We start from the raw sequence: 22649 nt of genomic DNA, 5'->3' as shown, positions 1-22649 counted from the left end.
CAGAGCGCAGGGACTCAGAGCGAGACAGCAAGCGGAGCTCGGCAGGGACAGAGCGAGCGAGAGAAAGAGGGCGAGAGAGAGAGAGAGAGAGAGGCAGGGCGAAGCGAGGAGAGACGCGCGAGGCCGACCCGTCCCGGAGCGGACACGGGGTGCAGGTCACTGCGGCTCGGAGCCACGTCCCTTTAGCACCGCTCAGCCTGGAACCCCACGGGCACTGTCCCGCCGGCGCGATCAGGGCTGCTGGACCGGCGCTCGCTGCCTTGTCCTAAGTCAAGTGTCCGTGTCGCCGGGAAACTCAGGCGGCGAGTTGGCCACAGGAAGTTTATTCTCGGGCTCCTTTTCTAAAAGGAGGAAACAGAAGTTTCTCCCAACCGGCAGCTTTTCTTTTTCTCCTTTTTGGCGCCCTGTGAGATTGGGAAGAGAGTCCCCCAGAGCTGCCAAGCGACACCCGCTGGGCTCCTAGTCTTTTTGCGTTGCCCATTTTTCTCCAGCCCGTGGGTCCCGGCTGAGCTCCGGCTGCGCGCGGGGGCGGAAGGGCGCGCGCAGGGGAGGGACCGAGGGACGCGCCGACTTTTTAGAGGGAGGGACCCGGTGGACAACCGGTTCCGCGGAGCTTGCAGAGCAGAAACGAAGTGCGGTGCGCGGCGATCGGGGGTCACTTCCCGAGTGTCGCCGCCTCCCTGTCTGCCTCGGTTGGGAGACAGCCCCGGAACGAAGAGCCCAGTCCACCGCGGGGCCAGTGGACCAGCGAGCGCGCAGCAGACTGTGCGCGGCCGCGGCGAGGGCGGGGAAGAAAACCACCCTGTTTCCTCACCGGCCCCCACCGCGGATCATGTACCAGGATTATCCCGGGAACTTTGACACCTCGTCCCGGGGCAGCAGCGGCTCTCCTGCGCACGCCGAGTCCTACTCCAGTGGTGGCGGCGGTCAGCAGGTACGTGAGGGCCCGGGTGCACCTGGCGGAACGGGCAGACTTTTTTTTCTCCCACTGCCTGCGCCCCCAACCTCCGTCTTTACCCTTTCTTGGATGGGCTAGAAAAATAGTTAGGGGCCTCCGTTGTTAAGTTGTGGGGTTTTGTTCTGCCCCACTCACCCCACCACTTTTTATTTTAAACAAGGAGAGAGTGGGCTTGAAGAGTCAATAACATACCCCCGCACCCCGCTCCTCTTACTTTATTTTTCAGAAAAGCTTCTGGAATTGCAGGTCCCCTCTTAGAAGCCTGTTGCCTCCTTCCGAGCTTTCTCCCCTCCCTTCCCTCCTTCCCCTTTCTCGGTGGTGGATAGGCTAGGAAATCTTTGCACTCCCAAAGCACCTCCCAGCCGTCAAAGACCCTATAACTAAGGCCTTTTAGCCCTTCCTTCTGTTTTCCTTCAGTCTTAGCTATTTTCTGAAAAGGGTTGGAAACTCAGAAATACGGTTGAGCTCCTTCAAATGATCCGGAGGGAGGGCTAGGGTTGCCTCTGGGAATCAGGTGCGAAGGTCAGGAAGGAAGAAGCTGGCTTTGATTGGTTCTTAACACCTCTTGTGCCCCCCCCCCCCAGTTTCCGGTGAGGGTTGGGCAGGAGCTTGTACTGTCCGGAGAGCAGAACCTTGAGGGGCTTGGGGGTACCTGGGGCAAAAAAGTTGGCAGAGAGAAGCGGGAGAAAGAGACATCCCTTGGTTTTCAGAAGTAGAAAAACAACTTTGTAAAGCAGGCAGACTGGTTTCCGTTGGAGGGATTGTGCCTGTAATATGCGTGTCTATAGGTACCAAACAGGCACTGGTGGGGTGCTAGTGCTGGCGCGGTTCCTGACTTGTGTAGCAGCATACACACGCTGTCTTGTGAGAGAACCGCGTGAACTCACAAGGCCCTCCGCCGCCTGAAGCCCACCGGAGTTCCTAGCCAAGTTGGGGGCAGTGTGAGTTACTCTCATAAGGCCATGGTTATGGTCTTGGTTTTGGCCTCCAGCAGTCGACCCGATGGGGGGGGGGTGGCGGGCACTTCCAGGAAGAGATGGACTGAGCTGGGAAATATAATTAAAACATGTCTTTCTTTGTAATCTGAAAAAGACGAGCACCTCTCTTAAAGTAGTGTCCCATGTCTGGTGAGTCCCTTTAAATGGCTTTTCTTTGTATTCTCTCTAAATGCTCCATACCTGCTAAGCACCCACTGTAGAGGGTCTAGTCTGCACAAGGAGGGGGCAGTCAATGGACCCTTACTATCGAAGTAATGAGTTTTAAATCTTATCTGAAAAGTCATTGATTATGTTTGCATACCAGCCCAGGGGTGATTTGTGTTGAACCCAAACATCATTCATCAATGGGTCAGAGTCATTTATACCTATCCCCCCCACCCTGACTTTCCAATTCAATAACCCCACCCCACCTCCCTCTCCTTCACCAGTCAACATAGGAGCTTTGCACTCTGTTTTTTTTTTTCACTAAATGAGATTGAGAAGGTGATCACTGACACAGGCCTTCTCCCTACCTGGAGCTTCCCTCGGCCTCCAGGGCCTGGATGGGAAGTCTGACCAGACATTAGTGCCCCGGCTGAATATCTGTGTCACTAGGGCTTTGAGCCCAGGATACGAGCAGAGGCAATTCCTTGTTTTGGAAGCAAATCAGACAGGAAGCCAAAGCTCGGACGAAGGAAGAGAGCTCCGTCCAGCACTGTGTAATGGGGCCTTATTACCGAAGCAAAAAGCAGCTGTTGGCTAATTTCTAGCATGCTGTAACACATGTGGATTTTGCAATTAGCAACAACCAATGCATGGGATTCTCAGGTTCCTGTGCCCATTCTGCTCAGTAGCACGAGCAAGAAGTCTCTCAACCCAGTGGGACTGGCAAGGTGACGCGGCTTTTGCCAAGTTTCACCGTGGCACTCCTTGCTGATGTGGGGGTGGGAGATGAGGGGCAGAGGAGGAATGTTTGGTTTTCCCTCCCTGCTCTGGCTTTTGACTCTGTGGTCCCAATGATAGGCCTCAGCTTTTGTTACTTCCCAAGTCTGTGCTAGGACCCCACCCCGATCTGGGCTCAAGGTAACTTTATTACATACCAGATAAAGTCTGTAATCACCTAGTCTCTCAACCACCTTCATAGGGAAATTTTTCCGGCAGTTAGTGACCGGGCTTTCCTCCTTTATGGCATTATGATGGACTAATCATTGTGAGATGTTCCTGGGTTTCCCTTGAGCAAGTGGGTATGATTTTCCCCCCTGGTCTCCTCGTTTGTGGGTTCCTCTATCCCCCATAAATAAATGTGCTGTTTAACCAGTGTCAAATGTCCCCCCTCTGTCTAGCTGCATAACGCCTGGTTTTAGTGCTGAGTTCCACTGACTTGTGGGGCAGGAGGCAGGTATAGCTCCTTGTTAAAACCTCTGCTTGTGTATATGGCAGGAACTGGAAACGTAAAATAGTTCCTGTTGCAGCTATAACCTCAGTCTCAAAGGGTAATCACTGGCAATTTAATTTTCTTGGGGATAGTTGTATATACCTTCCCCTCCTGGAGCTGGCTTTGTTGTTGTTTTCTTTCTCCTGGCTTTCCTGGGATAACACCTTCAGATATATGCCTTGCCTTGCCTTGCTCCTTGGCTGTTACGGTTTCAGGGCCCTGGCATTACGCAATCCAGCCAGTTACACAAACAGAGGTCATTTCATAACTTGTTTTCATCAGCCAGGCCCCCTTTACATGAGAAAAACAAAAACAAGACACAGAACTTTTCCAAGACTGCTGTTTCTAGATGGCTTGTGAGAGGAAGTCAACGATTTTTTTTTTTAGGAATCAAGAAACATCAGACCTGCTTTTTTTCCCCCCCTCTTCCACATTCTCCCAACAGGACACACGCACACGCACACACGCACACACACACACACACTTCCCCAGAGTGAACTTTGCCAACTGTACCAGGCTGGGACATTCCTTGCATCAAACAACTTTTACCAGAAATGACTGTGATTTCTCAAGTCGGACTCAACCATACCTCTCTAGTGCCCCCTACAGGACATTTTTGAAAGCGCGTTCCTGGGAATGTATTTTTCCAGTCTCAGGGTGTGAAACTTAAGTTTTTCAAATTCTTAGAATTTTTCATTTTATTTAAGGCAAATAAATGCCATGTATTTAGCTATAGCTAACTATAAACAGCTTGAATTAAAAGTGAATTTTTTTTTTTTTTAGGAAAAGGATACTTTGTTGTTTTTTAAGTGAAGCCTGGCTGGGAAATGGGTTCACTAGGGTGCCCCTCCACAGTGTTATTTTCTCGAAGCATTTTGTGGGTTCACGCTGGGAGAGTGGAAGATGCAAATTAAGGGTCTTCTGCTTTTTCTCTTTTTTGCTTTTTGTTTTTCCTGAACCTTCCAGATCTTGTAGATTAGGATCAAGCTGAGAGCTATCCCAGGAATGTGTCTGTCCCGTCTGTTCTTGCTGGTGGGCGGACGTGCGCTTGGCTTTTTCATCACCTTTGGGTGAAATAGCAGCCATGAACTGCCGGAGAGTGGCGGCTGAATTTTCCTTCCCAAAACCCAGAGCGCATTTCCATGATGGCACTTCTGCCTGTCTTAGAATTCAAGGTGAATATAAAATTGGAGATATTGGCGGTTTGAGTGTGTGTCTTCCTACAGACACACAGAACGACCTGTCGAAGTCACTCCGCACTGGTGTCTCCTCCACCCTTGCTGCTCCCCGGGCTGTACGCTTCATTGAGCACTGAGGCCGCTGCACGCAAAGGCTTTGCGACAGCTGCTCCTTTGGAATTTTTTTAAAAATTGTTTTTAGTGTATTTAGACAATTCTTTCTGCTAACTCACCTTTCCTTGAAAGGTGAATTTGATATTTGAAAAGTGCCAAAAGGTTTTTTGAATCAAGTCTTCGTAAACTCTGAGTGGACAGACTGGTCCAGCATTGAAAGAGACCCCCAAGTCCTGTTGTTCTCAGTCTTCCACATCTCCATGCTCTCCAGTTCAAAGCCCACAAAGATGTCCCCTTGCTGACACAGCCTCTTTGCTATTGATGCCTTAGATACCTTTGTTAAATAGAAATAAAGTTACTGATTTTGAGAATGAAGGAAGCCAACTTTCTGGTTTGTATGTTGAAAGGAAAAAAAAACCAGTTTCACTGCTGAGTGGGTAACTCGCATCTCTCTCGCAGCCATATCTCTGAATTCAAAGCCAGCCTGAACCCTACAGACTGCAGAGGGTAGAGGATCAATGCTATTAGGGAAAGGTTCCTGTGGAATCCTCCAGTGATTAGACGTGGGGCTTTTACCAGAAAGAACAAAGGATTCAGGACATCTACTTGTAGCTCCGCAGCCACCTCTGCCTGTCTTTTCTCTCTGTTCCTTGCTTTCCTTCACTGTGGACATGAGATACCACCGGCTAGACTGGTCCTCTCAAGTGGAGCTGGTGAAGAGACTGGTGGGGTAACCTGTGAGACATTTGTATAGTGGAAAAGTCTGGAAATTGTGAGTTATTGGCAGCCATTTCCATTGTGACATAAATGGCATTTCCTCAGAGAAGAAAGGTCAGAGGTAAAGGTGATGGCCAGTGTAGATGCTGCACTATAGGCTTCGGAAGGCACCCTGTGTTCAGTGAACTGTAACGCTTGCCTGATGTTGGTGCTGGGCCTCATTAGGTTGATATGAATAAGTGTGGCTAGAACATTCGGCATTTCCCTTCCTCTCTCCAAAGCTATTCTTCTGGGGTGTTGGTGATTTCCTTTTCCTATGTTGAGGATGTAGAAAATGAAAAAGGCCAGTTCCATCCTAGATGAAAGTCTGCCTTCCTGATGGAGCAGGTCCATAGGTTCATGTCTTGCATGACTGGGGTACCAATGAGGATCAATACAAGAAGGACTGGCCAGGAACTCCAAGCTTGACTTCTATCTAAACACCATGTCTGCCTAGCTCAGGACTCAGGGAGGGGTTCCATCTACACCTTTGGGGATGGTGTTCAAAGCTCTTGTTTCGCATGACTCTTCAGAACCCAAGGTCCTGTTGTTGAGTCCCAAAAGGCTATTCTCCAAGTCGGCAGCGGCAGGGCTGTGACAGTTCTCTGGCCCCTTGAGTTGATCTCTGATTGACTTAACTCGTACGCACTGAGCATCCCATTGCTCCCTAAGCACAGAATGCTCCCAGGTGACACCGAAGTCCCCAGTACCCGAAGACTACGATAAAGCTTGTAAGGATTTGAAGGTTTGCACAGGGTCTGGAGATCCAAGCCGTGGAGTGCGGTCCATCCCCTTGGCTCCCTGGCATAGAGGGGTATTTCTGTTTGTTTCTGTTGTTCAAGCTGTGAGTGCGGTCCGTCCCCTTGGCTCCCTGGCTTAGAGGGGGCATCTCTGTCTGTTTTTGTTGTTTATTTGTTTGTCATGTACTTCTTTCCTCTCTTTTGTTTCCTCCAACCTGAGCCTAGGAGACCAAACTATCAGCGACGTTACATGAAGCTCAGGAGTGCCCGCTTGCTCATACTCTCTTTGGATGCTGCCCTCTCCAGTGGTAGAGTAGAGCTGGAACACAGATGTGTGACCCAGAAAGCTTCCAAGTGGTTGCTGTCCGGCTCCTTAGAGCAGACCTCGCCAGATTCAGCTCTAGGAGGTCTATGGGGGCCGTTTGTTCTTTTATAGGCATTCATCCACAGGTTGACAGTGAGACACATTTTTTTAAGTACTAGGGTGCTCTGCCAGGTGGGAATGCCATATAGCCACCCAGCATCTTCCATCTATCCTGTCTCCAAAGGAAGGACTTTCCAGAAACTTATAGAGCCCCAAGAGAACTTGGTCCCTGGTTACATCTTCCACCCATCCCGTCACTACCAGACTGTACCTGGCCACTCTCACAGCGTTGCTCTGATTCCTATGGCTGGAAAGCTGTCTTGGTTTCTTTCTCTTCAGTGTGAACTCCCTCACTGGGAACCATGACTCCAAGCCCCCTTTAAGGACACTTGGTCTATTGGCAGAGGAGAATATCGGGCTGGCTTCTGAGACCACAGGCTTCAAGCCCATCTCCCCGTTCTTACCCAGTGTCACTTTCTGAATAACATGTTTGGAGTCGAGACAGAAACATCTGCCAGAGCTAATTGAAACTTTTGTGCGTCTCTCCAAGAGGCTCCTTTAGAGACAAAAGCCTTCTTTATCGGGCCTCAGTCCCCTCTGGGGACAGGACATTGTTTTCCTTGCAGTTTGGAGCCAGTGTGTTATCCATATGGCTTTACCTCTGTCTGAAACAAGGTGTACATACGATTCAGAGGCAGTCATTACCTCCTGCCTTGTTTTTATTGCCGCCTTGTTTTGTCTAGACCAAGCCATCACTGCAAGGAATCTGGCTGGAGTCTGCTGGGAAGCTGTGTGTGTGTGTGAACTAGAGGGCCCGAGAGGGGCCGGGCCGGGTGGCACCTGCCCATCCCTAAGGAATCTCAGTCTTCCAGCTGGCTTTGGGTTTTCTGCTTCCTTCCCCAAGCCTAAAACAGGCCTGCTGTTGTTCTTTGGAATGAGCATGTTTCTTAGATAATTTCCTGAAAAGAACTGACAGCTGCCCCCAACGAGGTGGTCACATTAGGCCCTTACACTGGGTGCTTCAGCTTTGCTTCTGTCTGAGGACCTGTCTTGTGGGGAGAGAAATGGAATACAAAATTTGGGTGCTCCCAAAAGTAGAAGCTGGCAAGTCTCCCAAGAGCTAGCCTGTGCAGTGTACACAGACCTACATTATGAGGGTGACGTGATACTGACGATGGCGGCGGCGATGGTGACGGTTTGTATTGCCTTCCATTTGTTTGGGGCAATGTTTTTCTGCCCTGGTTGCATATTATAATAAAATCTCCCTGGCGTTCGAAAAAAGTACCTGTGGCAGAACTCCACCCCTGACGAATTATTTCCGACTCTAATGACGATGCTCCGACGGTGGTGATTTTTACAAGCTCCTCGGAATATTCTTAGGCAGGGCTGAGAACCCCTTGTGTGCTTTGCAGCCTGTGATTACAGTCTCTGTGACTTATATCCTGGGAACAGTGCAGGAAGTTCAGAATCAATATGTTCGCTTTTGTTCCAGGATTGGGTCCCCAGGGATGGGCTCAGAGCAGAGTTGTTCAAACCAGGCCTCAAACCTGGACCTCAGGACTCCAAGCAAAGTCTCTATGCCTCCCCCAGTAGCCCAGAGAAAATTCAGTGTCGGAACCTCAGTGCTCCTGCATACACTTAGCCATGCCCACTGTTCGTGGCACACAGACACACACTTTCTCCATTTCAGGACATTCTAACCTGCTTTCCTGATCACATGAAATGCCCCCTCCCCCACCCATAGTACTAGGGACTGAACTCAGAGATCTGGCTGCCTCTACCTCTTGAGTGCTGGGGTTACAGGCGTGCACCATTGCCCGGCTGGCCTCGGATCTTTTGTTTGTTTGTTTGTTTTGTTTTGTTTTGTTTTTCTGCTTCAACTTTCTTGAAGAGCTGGCAGTTAGAATCTTGAAGCACCAAGCCTGGCATACCCGTTTCTCTTTGGTCAACTCCTGGTTCAAAACCAAAACCAACCCCACTTCCCTTTGCCTTTAGTGGTATAACTCTGAAACTGGCTAGACTGACCAGAAGCCATTGTCCTGAGCCACCTCCCTGATAAAATCCCACAATCCATCGCGCGGGGGAACCTTCATGTGCTGGAGCAATCTGGGAAGTGAGACAGTGGCCTTCTACCATAGGGCCTGGTGTCCGGTGGGTGGCAGGATCAGCTGGGCCAGGTGCAGTGTGGGGTCTGTAGGCTTCTCTTTCTTTTCACACCTGTGATGTTATCAGCAGGGGTAAAGACAACAGAGGTGGCTGTTTGTTGCTTGGTTGCTTTAACTAGACCAGTTGGGGGCTACTGCAGTGCCCGGGCAAATGATAGCAGGGTTTCCTTTTGGGTGGACCTCCTTGGTGAGAGGCGGGGCTTGAAGGGACCCTCGGCCCTGGGTGGACTCCAGCATGCAGGGCTGGCATTTGAGGAAGAAAGAAGGCTGGAGAAATGTCTGTGGTGGGGCGCCTCAACAACTAAGGTAGTTCAACAAGTCTCAGTCATTCTGAGCTAGGTTTGAACTCTGACCCCACTGCTTAGCAACAATATGGCCTTAAATAAGTGGCTTGGAGTCTCTCGGCCTGTTTCTGCCTCTGAGATGAAGATAATATGGTACTTACCTTGGAGGGAGAATTAATCGGGTAATCTAGGCAAGACATTAGCCTAGATGGTGTTGTGCGTTGTGTAAGTGCTAGCTATTATGACTGGCGTCATTTTCCCCGTGAGATGTTCTTGCGAATGCAGATCATCTGAGGGTGGGCTTTTCACCGGGTCCGTAGACAGCCTTCTCCTGAAATGCTGGAAATGGGAGGGGCTTCCCTTTTGGCCTCTCTTACTTTTCAGGAGCTTTCCTGGAGAAGGCTCAAGGCCAGCTGTAGCCATTCCGGCGGGAGGGAAGATGTTCTAGAGAGACACTCGTGCCCCTCCCTTTGGCCATCGGACCCTTGAAACTGGATTTGTGTTGACTCCCAGGAAGGGTCTCTACACAGAATGACAACCTGTCAGAGCATCTCACAGGACAGGCTGAAGATGGTGGTGAGGGCAGGACCACATCTTGACTCAGGCTACGTGCCTCTTGCCCTCTATTTAAACTTCAATCTTGTGTCCTGACTCTGTAGACGGGTTGGGGAGTCATTGGGTGTCTGTGTCCCTTCTCTTAATATGGTCTAAATCTCCCTTTTCTATTTTCCTCTATTTCTCTTTAATTGGCCTATTGGCGAAGGGTGTAGAGCCTGGCTAGTTAGGGCTATGGGGCCCAGGCTCCGACCCTAACAGTAACGCGGTAGCTGAGAGGCCTGCTGTATTGTGTTTTGATGCTTGGTCTTGTTGGGTTTGAAACAGACCGTTTCCTGCAGCTCACAGAGCTCTGGAACACGATCCTGAACCTCTGACCTGGCAGCACCAACGTTTTCCCGCAGACACATCTGTGAGCCCAGATAGATAGATACGTCGATGGTAGTGATAGACACAGTGCATCTGCCCCAAGCAAGATGCTAGAGAAGGCAAAGAAGCAGGGTCAAAGACAGCAAGAGGGGTTCTGGTTATAAAGTCAGCCCCATGGGCTTCAATCCCACCCCCTGATAATAGACTCTAATAAACAGCTGAAGAGTCAGCCTTCTCGACTTGACCTGATCTTCCAGCCATCATGAACTCCCTTTGAAAGTGACAGAAAGCAGACACAATATACTTGTAGTGATCTCTCTTGATCTGGTGGTGTGTAAATCTCTAAGAAATGTGTCCTGAGCCAGTACCCTGGGGAATAATTGGTAGGTGACTCAGAGGCCCCAGGAGGCCAAGGTGAAACATCCTGTAGATAGCCCGGAGGGCTGCAGGGTGGCTGTGAGTGGCTCAGCCTCACGTGGGTCCTGGAAGTCACTTGGGATGTGGTCGCATCCTCCCGGAGCCCCTGCGAATGGAGTCATCGGGACTCCAGGCAGGGAACAGGTCTGACACATAAGCCAGGGAAGGGTAAGATTGGCTTGATTTTTGTCTATGTGGGACTTGTCCAGGGAAGCCCACCTGGGTTCTGACCTTGCCATCAAACCTTAACCCTGAAGTCTGTAGGTTTTGAACTTGGCTCTGGCTCAGCTTGTCCTGTTCTGTTGTCTCTCGGCTCAGTGTCATGTCTTTCTCCTTGTTTCAGAAGTTCCGGGTAGATATGCCTGGCTCGGGCAGCGCCTTCATCCCCACCATCAACGCCATCACCACCAGTCAGGACCTGCAGTGGATGGTCCAGCCCACAGTGATTACCTCCATGTCCAACCCTTATCCACGCTCACACCCCTACAGCCCCCTGCCAGGCCTGGCTTCAGTCCCTGGGCACATGGCTCTCCCCAGACCCGGCGTGATCAAGACCATTGGTACCACTGTGGGCCGCAGAAGGAGAGATGAGCAGGTATGCCCCTAGCTAGCGGAGAAGAACCGCGTTGGTAGCTGGGGGAGTTCTTGAGTTGGGGAACACCTAGTGAGTATGAACTATCAGTGAATGTGAGCTGTCATGGCCTCCTACAGTAGTGCCCTGCCCTGGGCCTGTGTGAGAGCCACTAGGTGAGTGCCATAGGGCAGGGCTATGAGCACCCATGTGTCCAGACCCTTAGATCAAAGCTGCCGTCCTTTTCTGGTTCCTGCAATGTGTGTTTCAGAAGTATCGTGACCTGGGCCCGAGTAGTCTGTTCAGCAATGGGGGGAGATAGAGGTCACACATCAGGTTCCGCTTGTTTTGCCTCCTCCGGAGGCTCAGCTTTGAGAGAGAACTGACTTGGAAGGGAGGATGCAGGCCTTCGAAGATCTCGTCTCTCCCATCACAGTGCCCCTCCCACGAGGCCGTGCCACTGTGGACCTAGAGAAGGGAGCCCTTCAGCAGTGCGTTTTCCTTTTCAAATGAAATGTGAATCTGATAAAGCCTTCTTGTTAACCCTGGGAGCCTTTACTCCAGCTCCTGCCTGTTTCTACTCCAGGATCTCCAGGGTCCCCCATATCCTAGTACCTTTAACAGGGCGTAGTGATGGACCCAGAGCCAGTAGTCCCAAGATTTCCTTGAGTTACAGGGCTCCCACTCCAAGGACCTGGAAGCTTCCCCAGGAACTGTGTTCATCTGAAGACAAAGAACTTCATGGCCGATAGGTGTTAACATTGGGGCCACAGTACAGAGCCCTTGGGGGGGGGGGGGGCGTGTTGTAGACACTGAGGGACAGTTGCATGCATTTGGGGAGCTAGTGGCCCCTTCTGGGGGCTTCCAGTAGTCACAGGTTATAGGTATTGTAGTAGTGAACACACTGTTCTTTGTAATTGAGCTCCCCACGCTGTATCCATGTTGCAAAGCTTCATCGCGTTGACATGCCAGATTGTTCCAGGATATAAATATAAAAATATAATATATAATATATGTAACTATATAAATATAAAAACAATGCTGAGTGGCCAGGCTCCTGTGGGCTGGCATTGCAGCATGGCATGTCCCACATCTTTTTGTCCACTGGGCCTACTTCACACTGCATTCAGAAGTTTACACCCAGGGGGTACTTGAGGAGCATGCCTCCGAATTTTCCCCCAGAACCTAGCTCGTAGATGAGATCTAGAAGGAAGGGCAGAGACTGGGATCTACAGCCTTGACCTTCAGTTGGGTGTTTTTGATACCATACCACCTTGGTGTGCTTCAAGATCAACTGTCTGGAGACATCCTTCCTCTTGTGGTAGGGAGGGAGAGAGCCGATCACTCAGTCAGGAGCTCAGAGGACTGCTAACCACATCACACTGTTTTCTGTGGCGGCCACATGGTAGAACCTTGGCTTTTGGGTTCCTGGCTTTAGTGCTTTATCTGTGGCTTATTTCCACCCCCTCCTCCCTCTCTACCCCAAGGTTTGTCCCAGGAGTCAGCTTGGCCTCCTGGCCTCCTCCAGAGCCTGCCCAGAAGGCTCCTCTGAGCCCAGGGTGGAGACTGAGGAGAAGGGAGGGGAGGGTGTGTGTGGCTTGTGGGTGGGTCCCTGGTGATGTTAACAACACTCAAGCAGTAACCACGTTGATCTCACCACCCCAGAACATTTCCTATGGCGACAGTACCCACAGTTGCCCCACACCTCCCCAGACAGGGAGAGACGTCTAAGGCTAAAAGTTACCTTGGTAGGAGGAAGGCCTGCTTAGTTTTTTTCTTTTTTTCCCTTAGCAGTAAAGGGGGGGTGGTGGTGCTGGGCCTTCAGTGGAGTCCATAGGCCTGTTAAGAAACCTCAACCCACGACTGCCACAAGACCACAGGCTTTCTTGGTAACTAACTTTGTAAGACTTGGACCCAAGACAGGTTTGGGAGTAGGTCTTGGCTGAGTGGTCTTGTGACCTCCAGTAGGGTCATCTCTGTGTGGCTGGAATAGACTTATCCACTTTGATGCCTTTCTTGGCTGCTCAGGACTTTGTAGCCACGGACTGCCAGGGTGGGAGGGAGCTTCCTGGGGTTCTGACCTGGGCCCAGCTACCACAGATGACTTGTTCCTCATGGTGCGGTCTGTAGTTAGGTAGCATCTCTCTCTGGGGTAGCTTCAGATTTTTCCCCAGGTGTCTCTTAAAGGCAGGACTCCGGTCAAGTCATGCTTAGACTCTTTGAAGCCCCTAGCAAAACATAGGCACACAGTAGGCATGCATCTGTCTGGTAGCTAAACAGGAAGGCCTTCTCTTTACCCTGAGCTGTGCTTTGGCCCGTGGCCCTCTCCTTGGCAGTGTGTGTGGACAGAGTTAAGAGTCTCTGGCTGGTTCTCCAGAAGGAGCTAATTTCTGATCTCTTCACAGGGGGTTTTACTTCAGTTCACAGCCCCAGCTCCTGAAATTATGTCTCATAATAATAGTCAGCCACTGTCAAATAAGCAGAAAGACTGGTCAGTGGGACTTCTATGTCTAGGCTGCTTTTTCTCTTGCCCAGCCTAGCACTGAGGCAGGATCCCAAGGAGTCCTCGGGGAGCTCCTCACTCAAGTTGGCAGAGGATTGGGAATAGAGTGGTACCCATGGCCCCCACATTAATGACAGTGTATCGGTACAAACCCCCATGGGTGGGTCTCACCTGTGTGGAGACACTACATAATCAAAGGTGGGTGGTGAGGCTCTTAGAGCAGGGAATGATGGGGGTAATTAGCTAGGCTTTGGAGGAAGCAGCCAAAGCAGGTGGGGCCAGGCCTAGCTTGCTGGAGGGGACTCTTCTTTAGCCCAGGCTTCGAATCAGAGCTGGCAGACTAATCCTGCCCTGGTGCAGGGCCCCTGAGTTCCTTACCTACTCTTGTTCTGCTGTCCCTTTAAATGTGCAGCATCACCTTCCAAGGCAGACCCACCAACAAGTTCCCTCCAGGCAGCCACACATGCCCTAGGCTTTCTGAGCCTGCCTACTTATCTCTTCCCTCCCCGATTCTCAAAGGACAGTTCTTACAGTACTGCTTTTTAATACTGCTGCAAACCCTCCCCACCATTCTGATCATGACTCTTCACCTTGGCCTCTCTAGCTGTCTCCTGAAGAAGAGGAGAAACGTCGAATCCGGCGGGAGAGGAACAAGCTAGCTGCAGCCAAGTGTCGGAACCGTCGCCGGGAGCTGACAGAGAAGCTGCAAGCGGTGAGGATCTGTGTGTGGCGTGGGGTTGCCCCTGGTGGACTGCGGGCTGCAAGGCTCCTGCTCTTTCAGTCCCATCCTTTTAAGTATCAAACCGACGAGTCAGGAGAGATGGAACACCCTTTCTTTTGAGCACATGGGTCAACATTAATGCTAAATGAGGGCTGGAAGTCAGGAGAATGGATAAATGAATGTATGTGAATCGGCCTCTTATCTGCGTGTGTCCTGAGAGAGGCAGGACCACCTTTTTGGGCCAGTGTGTTTTCTCACTCAGCACTTGAGTGCACTCTGTTCTCAGATCCCCTGGGGCTTCTGGGTAAGGGTTGACAGTTCCAGTGAGCTTGGGCGTGCACACACAAATAGCGGCCTCTCCATGGCTCCTTCTCAGGGTTCCAGTTGCCCCCACGCCCAAAACCAGTAAAGGTGGCACAGCCTGGCTGAAGCACCCTGGTTGGTTTGAGTGGGGTGGGAACAAGCTTTCTCATGAAGACAGGCCACATGTCAGTTTAGCTATATTTCTTTGGAGCTTCTGCCTATCCTTCATTGGCAGTGAGGTTTCCCACCTCTGTGGTGAGCCTAGAGCTTTATTCTGTCCTTGTGAGTCACTGTCCTATGCTCCCTAATTTCCCAGACCCGGGGGACCTATGGTCCTGCCCCTCCCTCTTCTAAGCTTGGCCTGACCAATGTCCTGTAATTTCCTTCTGTGTCTGGCCCTAAAGGAAGGACGGGACATCTGGTGGAGGAGCTCCCAAGCCAATGCTGACTCCCTGGGACACAATGCTCTCTTCGAGAGTTTGTCCTCGGTCCTCACATGGTGACTCACTAGTAGCGAGATTTAGAATCAATTTAATCCTTCCAGGTACAATGTATCTGCTTTAAATGGTTCCTTTGGGCACATTCACTAGAATATGTACTTGGCGAAAGCCACAATGCCTGTACTCGTGGCTTGTGGGGGTGTCAGAGTGGGCATGGGAGTTGACATTTTCCTTCCCAGAGGAGGCAGACCAGGGAATGATCAACCCACCATGGGAAACGCCCTTAACGGAGCCTTCCACTGCTAGCCCTTCTCTCCTATTCTTCCCGTGACTCCCCGAGGGCATCCCTCACCACCTGCCCAGAGCAGGACTCCTCTGAGGCCTCCCTACTTTCCTCCCCTCTTCCCAGAAGTCTCACACCCTGCTTCTCTGCCTCCCCCACGTCCTGACCCAGCTACCCAGCCCCTGAGCCACATCCTCCACAGGAAGCCTCTGACGTTCGTCAGACCCTTGAGACAGACGGAAACTTCTTGTTTTCACTCCGGAATACACCGCGCTGTGCTTAATGGAGCTCTTGCCCGGATCTCTTCATTTGTGAATGGGAATCTGTGGGAGAGAGAGACTGGTGACGCAGGCCTCTCTGCTCTGCAGCTACTCCAGTCCACAGCTGTGTGTGTCTGGCTGTGTGTGAAGGGGGGAAGTGGAGGCTTACACAGGTCATCTTGGCATCCTCATGGCTCTTACCGGTTGTCAGGTGCCCCTCTAGTGGGCACTCAGTGGAACTAAATGTGTCCCTTGGTGTCTCTAGGGACGTGGGCTTCAGAAACTGGAGTAGGAAAGGAGGGAGGAGCCAGCAGGGATCGGGTGAGCGTGTATTGTAAGCCGTGGAGCTGTTTGGTCCAGTACTGAGCGCAGAGGATTGCACATGAGAGTCTGCTCTCATGAAGTGTCCAGCCTAGCATCTGTGTCCACTAGTGGGCTGGAATGGTAGAGGAGGAGTGAGCAGAGTGTCCTCTTCTCTGTGAGTAACCCACTCTAACCATTTGGGGGACCCAAAGGCAGCACTAGCATCCTGAGGGTTCAGTGTAGTGGCTAGCTAGGATGCAGACTCGAGTCAGATGCACTGGGATTCAAATCTGGCCAACCCTCCCCGCTCGCTCTAAAACTCCGGGCAGATGAGTTTCTCTATAACTCCACAGAGCCTCAGTTTCCTCGTCTTCAAAATGGGTCAATGATGCTTTCAGAAACTCCTGGAGGGTTGAGTGCATAATTCAGTGGAGTAGTAAGTGTTCAACTGCAGCAGCTCCAGAGGTTACCTCGCCTGCCCCGCAAGCCTACTTTCCTACTTCAGAAATAAAAGGGACTGCAAGCCTCCATGTGACTCACACCCAGTTAGCTCTCTGGCTAGGTGTGTGAGACGCTTGTGGTAGGGTCATCTGAGGACACGGTGGATCCCTCAGGTCAGCCTGTAGGCTCATGTCCCTCACACCCTTCTCTCCCCTCACAGGAGACAGAGGAGCTGGAGGAGGAGAAGTCTGGTCTGCAGAAAGAGATTGCTGAGCTACAGAAGGAGAAGGAAAAGCTGGAGTTCATGTTGGTGGCCCACGGCCCCGTGTGCAAAATCAGCCCCGAGGAGCGCCGGTCGCCCCCGACCTCCGGGCTGCAGCCCATGCGTGGTGCGGGCGCCGTGGTGGTGAAGCAGGAACCGCTCGAAGAGGACAGCCCCTCTTCCTCAGTGGTAGGGATGGACAAGACCCAGCGCTCTGTCATCAAGCCCATCAGCATTGCTGGGGGTGGTTTCTATGGGGAAGAGCCTCTGCACACCCCCATCGTGGTGACCTCCACACCTGCCATCACTCCAGGCACTTCCAACCTTGTCTTCACCTACCCCAGTGTCCTGGAACAGGAGTCACCTGCGTCACCCTCGGAGTCCTGCTCCAAGGCTCACCGCAGAAGCAGTAGCAGTGGGGACCAGTCCTCAGACTCCTTGAACTCCCCCACACTGCTGGCCCTGTAACCCTGTGCTTCTCTGGCCAGCTCTGGAGGAGTCGTCATCATTGTCACCTTTCCCGGGGACCAGTACCTTTAAGCGCTCCAGGGTCATGAGGGCAATAGGGGGACCTTGGCTCTGGGGACCCAATGGGACTTAGTGGTGAGGCACTGGTTGATCTCGTAGAAGCCCTGGGACCCCCCCTTCCCCCCATTCATCTTGCAAGCAAATCCTCTTTCTTGAGAAGCTGAGGAGAACTTGGTTTGGTGGACTCCGACATCTCTCCTGCTTCTGAAGCACCCGGAGCTGGCCCGGATGGTTCCTGTCCCTTTGTTATGCTGTTGTCTCTGGAGTGATGGTGTCCTTTCCTGCCCCACCAAGCATGCTCAGTGCCTTTCGGTTTCCCCTCCTTCCCCCCCACAGTATCAGTTCCATTCCCTCTGGGTTTTTATGAGATTTGCCATGACATTTCATCTGGGTGGTCTGGATATTAAAGCGCTTTTATTTCTGGAGCTGGGGGAGCAGGTGACTCTTCCGCTGGGGCGGACATGTCCCGAAGGGACAGTCAAAGTGCAATATTATTGAACCTTCCCTCCCCACACACCCCAGCGCACTGCCGGCTCAGACCACCAGCGGGCTCCCTGAGTTCTACAGGTGCGGCGGTCAACACCGGTCTACACCAAGGACCTTTCCTCCCCAGCCTTGGAGAGAGATGTCCGCCTCTTGGAGGATCGGCTTGGCCAGAAGACAGGGTGTAAGTGCCAACAACCAGGACACAGGTTGGGTTTGCCAAACGCCTAATTACCAAGCCAGGATCAGTGCCAACAAAGCCACGGGGCTGTCCTAGTGAGCTTCCCTTACCTGACGTCTTCAGCAGAGCGTCTCCTGTGATTACTGCCTCGCCATTCTGCGCTGGACCCTTCTCTCCAGACCAAGGAGGTACCCCTTCCTCGGAACCACACACCACTCCGGAGCCCGGCTGGGTCCTGCCCTTCCCCAGCTCTCAGGGTGACGCCACCCATAGCTATTGAATGAGTGTGGGCCTTGACCCTCCCCCAATTTTGACCTAATGGTTTCTCTTCCAACCCCAGGTAGACTAGCTGGGGTGATGTGTGGGGCTGTGGTAATGTCTGCAGCAGCAGCCCCCAGGTCCCAAGCCTTTCCTGGCTGTTCTTCTATCAGCGAGGTGTGGGAATACCCCCTCCCCTGCTCTCACTGGTCCCTGCCATTGATGAATTAATGCTTTTCCTTTGATACTTCCGTGGCCCACTCCAGAGTGACCTCCTGACCCGGTAGGCCAGTTGGGAGTCACTGGTTTGAGCCAGTCTTGCTAGGGCTTGGGGTGTCTCTGCCGATTCTAGCAAAGCTAGCATGTGTTGCTTCTCATGGCTGTCCTGGCCTCCAGCAAAGGCATACTCCTGCCCCCGCATCCCATCGCTGTCTCCCTACTGCATGCTCACACAGGTATGGGAAGTGGAGTCCGGTTAGAACTGGTCTCTAGCGCTAATGCTCTGACCTAGTGTTTCCACTCTAAAGATCCCATCTAAAGCCATGTTACTTGAACCAAGCCCAGTGGTGAAAAATCTGAGTTTTGAGAGGACAGGGTCAACTTCACAGACCTTCACAGACATAGGCCTTTCTCAACCCGAGTTCACATGTGCTGGCCGTGATTTGATCCCATGACCTACTGACATGCATGCAGAACACACAGGATCCAGGAGCCATGTGGGGAGCCTGCACAGGCCAGCATAACTGAAAGAGACGGGGGCAGGGGTTGGCTGGGTAGAGAGGGGGATGAGATTAATTTCCAGATGCTCTCTCCGGTATGTCCTGGCTCTAACTCTGCCAGTCTGGTCTCCCAGAGCTGCAGAGAGGGCTGCTCCTGAGGAGACGGAGCAGGTGGCTTCCTGACCTTAGACTCCTCCTAGAAACAGGAGATGGCCAGGAGTAGCAAGAGTTGGGTAAATACCCGGGGGTGACCTCAGTTGGGAAACATTTATCATCTCACGCCAAGCGGGAGCACTCTCCCTCCTTGTGCCCATGGGCGCTTCTGAAGCAAACCTGCTCTCATTCTCTTATTTCCCAAAGCCTCTTTCTGCTCCATCTGCATAGTATGGATCTCAACGCTGGTCACAGGCCCCGTGACTTAATGCCCCAGTTGGACACTCCCGAGACACCCCCTCCCCCCGAGTCTGGCTTTCATTTCAGATTTCGAGCTGTGTTGGCGTCAGTACCAGAAGGCACAGCCAACTAACCTGGGCCTCAGACCTCTGAGGCATTTCCCCTTCTGACCTGCTTGCTCCATCCTACAGACTTCATGGCTTTCCAAAGGCAGATTTCTGGGGGGGATAGCTGGAAGTTCACACCCAGACTGTGGGTGGAACCTCAGTTGGCTTCCTTCTGGCTCGCTGTCAAGTCCCTTCCCATGCATGTCACTCACACATACGCCTGTGCTCTGGAGTCAGGCGCCTCCAGTTCAGGGAGCAGGGCTCGGGGAAGGGTGCTTTGTGCTCAGACAAGGTGTCCCATCTCCTCATGTGTATCCTCAGCTGACGTGAACTTGGGCTGGACTGTGAGCAGCTCTGGGTTGGCATAGGGCAGGCACTCCTTAATCAGCTAGCATGAAACACAGACCTCATGGCCACCCAGCCTCTGCGGGAACAGCCCTCCCTCCAGCTGGCTCTCTAGGGACAGCCCTGGCACAGGAAAGAGAGTAGCCCCAGTGAGGGGAGCCAATAGCAAGCAACTGGTTTCCTTGGGGGAGGATTTCCCGGATGCTGCTGTCAGAGCTAACAGTTGACCAGAGCTGGCGCTTCCTTGGGCTTGGGGGAGAGAGAACCCGTGTCTGATTCACCTGTCTCCGAGTGTGGAAGAGGGACAGGCTGTGTGAAGCATCCAGATTCGTTTCTCCCAGTTTTCCCGAGAGAGCACAAGTGTTCCTTGAGGTGTCACCGTTTATCTTCCACAATGGCAGGTATTCATGTGGCCTCTTGAGGGAGGAAAGGAATGAGCACCCACTGTGGGCCAGGCACTACGAGGCCTTTTATATTTATCCTCTTTTAAGATGGAACTAAGGGTCCGTCTCCTTCTAGTAGTCCCAAGTAATGGCTAAACAGAAACACTTGGAGATGAGGGGGTTTTCTTCAAAGACCTCAGGTGGGAGTTGCCTTTAGTATGGTGGTTCTCAGATACTCGTCCCCCCAGCCCCCAGCAGCATCTGCCCACCCCAGGTTCCTCCCCTACGTCAGGCGCCTCCAACCTGGCCTTTGCTCCTCTGGTGACTGAAGGGGCAACCTGAGTTCTCATAGAATTTGTGGACCAATAGGCTATGTAGTGCGTATGCCTTTCTTCTTTAAGCGTAAGTAAAGGGGTCTTGCGCATTCTGCTTGAGTCATCCTGGCATCCATCTTTAAGCCAGCATCTCACTATTTATTGACTGGGGCAGGGCGCCTGTGTACGTGTGTGTGTGTGTGTGTGTGTGTGCTTGTATACTCCTGCAGCGTTGTTGTTGTTTTTTAAAGAAGGAAAGCAAGTGTCCCATTGCTAAGTTGGTGTCTTCTCATGCTTCTAGTGTTTTGGCCTGACCACGCCTCACCAAATAAATGTTGGTCATTGTCCAGTGCTGACGACATGTTCAGGAAGAGCTGGGTCAAATTTTCACAGAGGGTATGGGAAGGGAAAGGGGAGAAGAAATTGACATTTATTTTATTATTTATTTTAAATGTTTACATCTTCTTTGTGTTGTTCTAAGCCTGAATAGAAACAGATAGCATTAAAGTACTCAGCCCCCCCCCCCACCACCACTCCTTTTTTCTAACTTAGGATAATGATGCTTTATTATGTTTGTTTGTTTCTAAAGTGACTTGTGGACTTGTGCTGTATAAACTGTATTCCAAGGTTCTGTTTTTAAAGATTGATTGTCATTCCTCTGGGGACAGCGGCTGCTAAGATATCTTAACTACATTGTACGAGAACACAATGAAAGACCCTGGCCCTGTCTCTCAAAACTTAAACTTTCTCTGTATGATTAAAAAAATATTCCATTTATTTTACTTCGTGATTACTTGATTTTGAGGGAGAAAATATTCAACTGTATAAAGACTAGGTATCAGGGTTCCTTTTGCAGTGGGAGGTGTATATATCATATTTTGGTATGTAGTGGAAACTCAAGCTCTGTGTATCTGTATTTGGGATATGTCGATGACGTGAAGTGAAGTCTGCTATTCGACCCTGGAGGCAAATGAGTTGTACAAGGTTTTATGGCTCCGTGGGGAATTCTAATGACCTTTCTGGGCACTTTTTGTCCCCTATTTTTAAAGTAATGGTGAAATGGCCCTATTGGAGGGCCCTCTCTAGTCAAACTCTCCAGGCAGGACTGTATGCTCAAAAATCTTTGTATAGTTTTCAAAATTGAGGAGTATCCCTGCTCGGAAGCATCTCTGGTGGTGCGTGTTGTGTTGTTCTGTGTGCTGTACGTGACACAAGCCTACAGTATTTGCACTAAGAAAAGCTTGTCGGGAGAAGCTTGCTGCTATGGAGGAAAGAACATATTAAAACTTATTTTCCCTTGGGGTTTATTTTTGTTTTATGTTCTCGTTGTTGTTGTTAGCTTTCCCACTTTCCATTGAGTAGCATTTTGTAGAATAAAATGAATTAAGATCAAAGAGCCTGTGGTGGTTGTTTTTTGTCCTCCGGTCTTCCCTGTCTGAGCTGCCACTGCCCTTTTCCCTATTCCTCTGTGCCTTGGGCCCCTCATGGATGAAGATGGGGCAGGGGACTCACCTCACCCTTGGTACCTCCTGCCCCTCCCATCTGTGCCTTTCTACTCTTGTCCCCACTCCGTCCCATCCTGTGTCAGGGCCCAGTTCTCAGTCAGCTGCTAACTCCTGCCAACACGTGATCCAGCAAAAGCTCAGGGTATTTGTTGGAAGCCCAGAAAGCGTCAAAGGACCAATTAAATGTACTCAACAGTTGTCATGGTCAGACAGATTGAAGACAGGAAGGAGTCCTGAAAACCATCAAGACACGCAACTACTTGGTGTGTGGCCTCTCCAGATTTCTTTGGGAAGTTACCACGTATGGGGTAACTCAGCAGTGACAGTGCAGCCTCGTTCTGTAGACTAGGAAACCCAAGTGACCAAGGAGCATCTTCCAATGTGCTCCCTCCTCTCCATCTCTGGTCCCAGGGCAAACCCATCATCAGTTATTGCATGCAGTGCATGACAATGGGTTATTGACTATTTATTGGTTAAAAAAAAAAACAATCCTAAAAACGATGCCATTTTCCCTAGTGGACCTCAGGCAGTCTCAGTATCTCACTCTTCGAAGGACCCAGGAGATCTGGACTGAGGGTTAGAGACACCCTGAATCCTATGCTTGCCTCTAGTACCTGATGGAGAAAGCCGTGGAACCTCTCTCTGAGCCTCAGTTTCCTTCCTATGAAGGCAGAAGAACAATGATGGTAGGGAAGAAATACCTACATAAGAGGAAGGCTTAGTCCCTCTACTTCTTTTGCAGTGGGCCCATGGTGTAGAGGAACAAGGCTGCCTAGAAGCCTCACTACTGGGCTTCATTGTGACCTCTTCTGCCTGGATGAACAAGGGAAGAAATCAGACAGAGCGTGGGATGTGGTTCAATGCTAGCTGGGTTTTTCTCGTGGGGTAAAGATGAAGGAAACAGCTGCCCAGAGTTCTGTAGGCTACAAGGGTGACACTATCCATGGAGAGCCATCATGATGACGTTTCCGAGTTTGCCTCTCAGGCCTGGGTTCCTCCGTACGTTCACCATCTTCCAGTAACACGTCACAATC

The 22649-nt window shown here is 51.3% G+C and overlaps 1 protein-coding gene across 1 annotated transcript; it reads left to right on the top strand.

Annotated features, from left to right (window-relative positions):
• Positions 1-21504, top strand: Fosl2 (FOS like 2, AP-1 transcription factor subunit). The gene is made up of 4 exons (XM_038320008.1): positions 1-934; positions 10656-10907; positions 13991-14098; positions 16358-21504. The coding sequence occupies exons 1-4, from the start codon at positions 833-835 to the stop codon at positions 16865-16867; spliced, it is 972 nt and encodes a 323-aa protein (XP_038175936.1). The 5' UTR covers positions 1-832; the 3' UTR covers positions 16868-21504.
• Positions 21505-22649: the final 1145 nt, after the last annotated feature.

The sequence above is a fragment of the Arvicola amphibius genome, chromosome 2 (genome assembly GCF_903992535.2).
Source record: "Arvicola amphibius chromosome 2, mArvAmp1.2, whole genome shotgun sequence".
Lineage (NCBI taxonomy): Eukaryota > Metazoa > Chordata > Mammalia > Rodentia > Cricetidae > Arvicola > Arvicola amphibius.
This window is presented reverse-complemented; position numbering and strand designations above follow the sequence as displayed.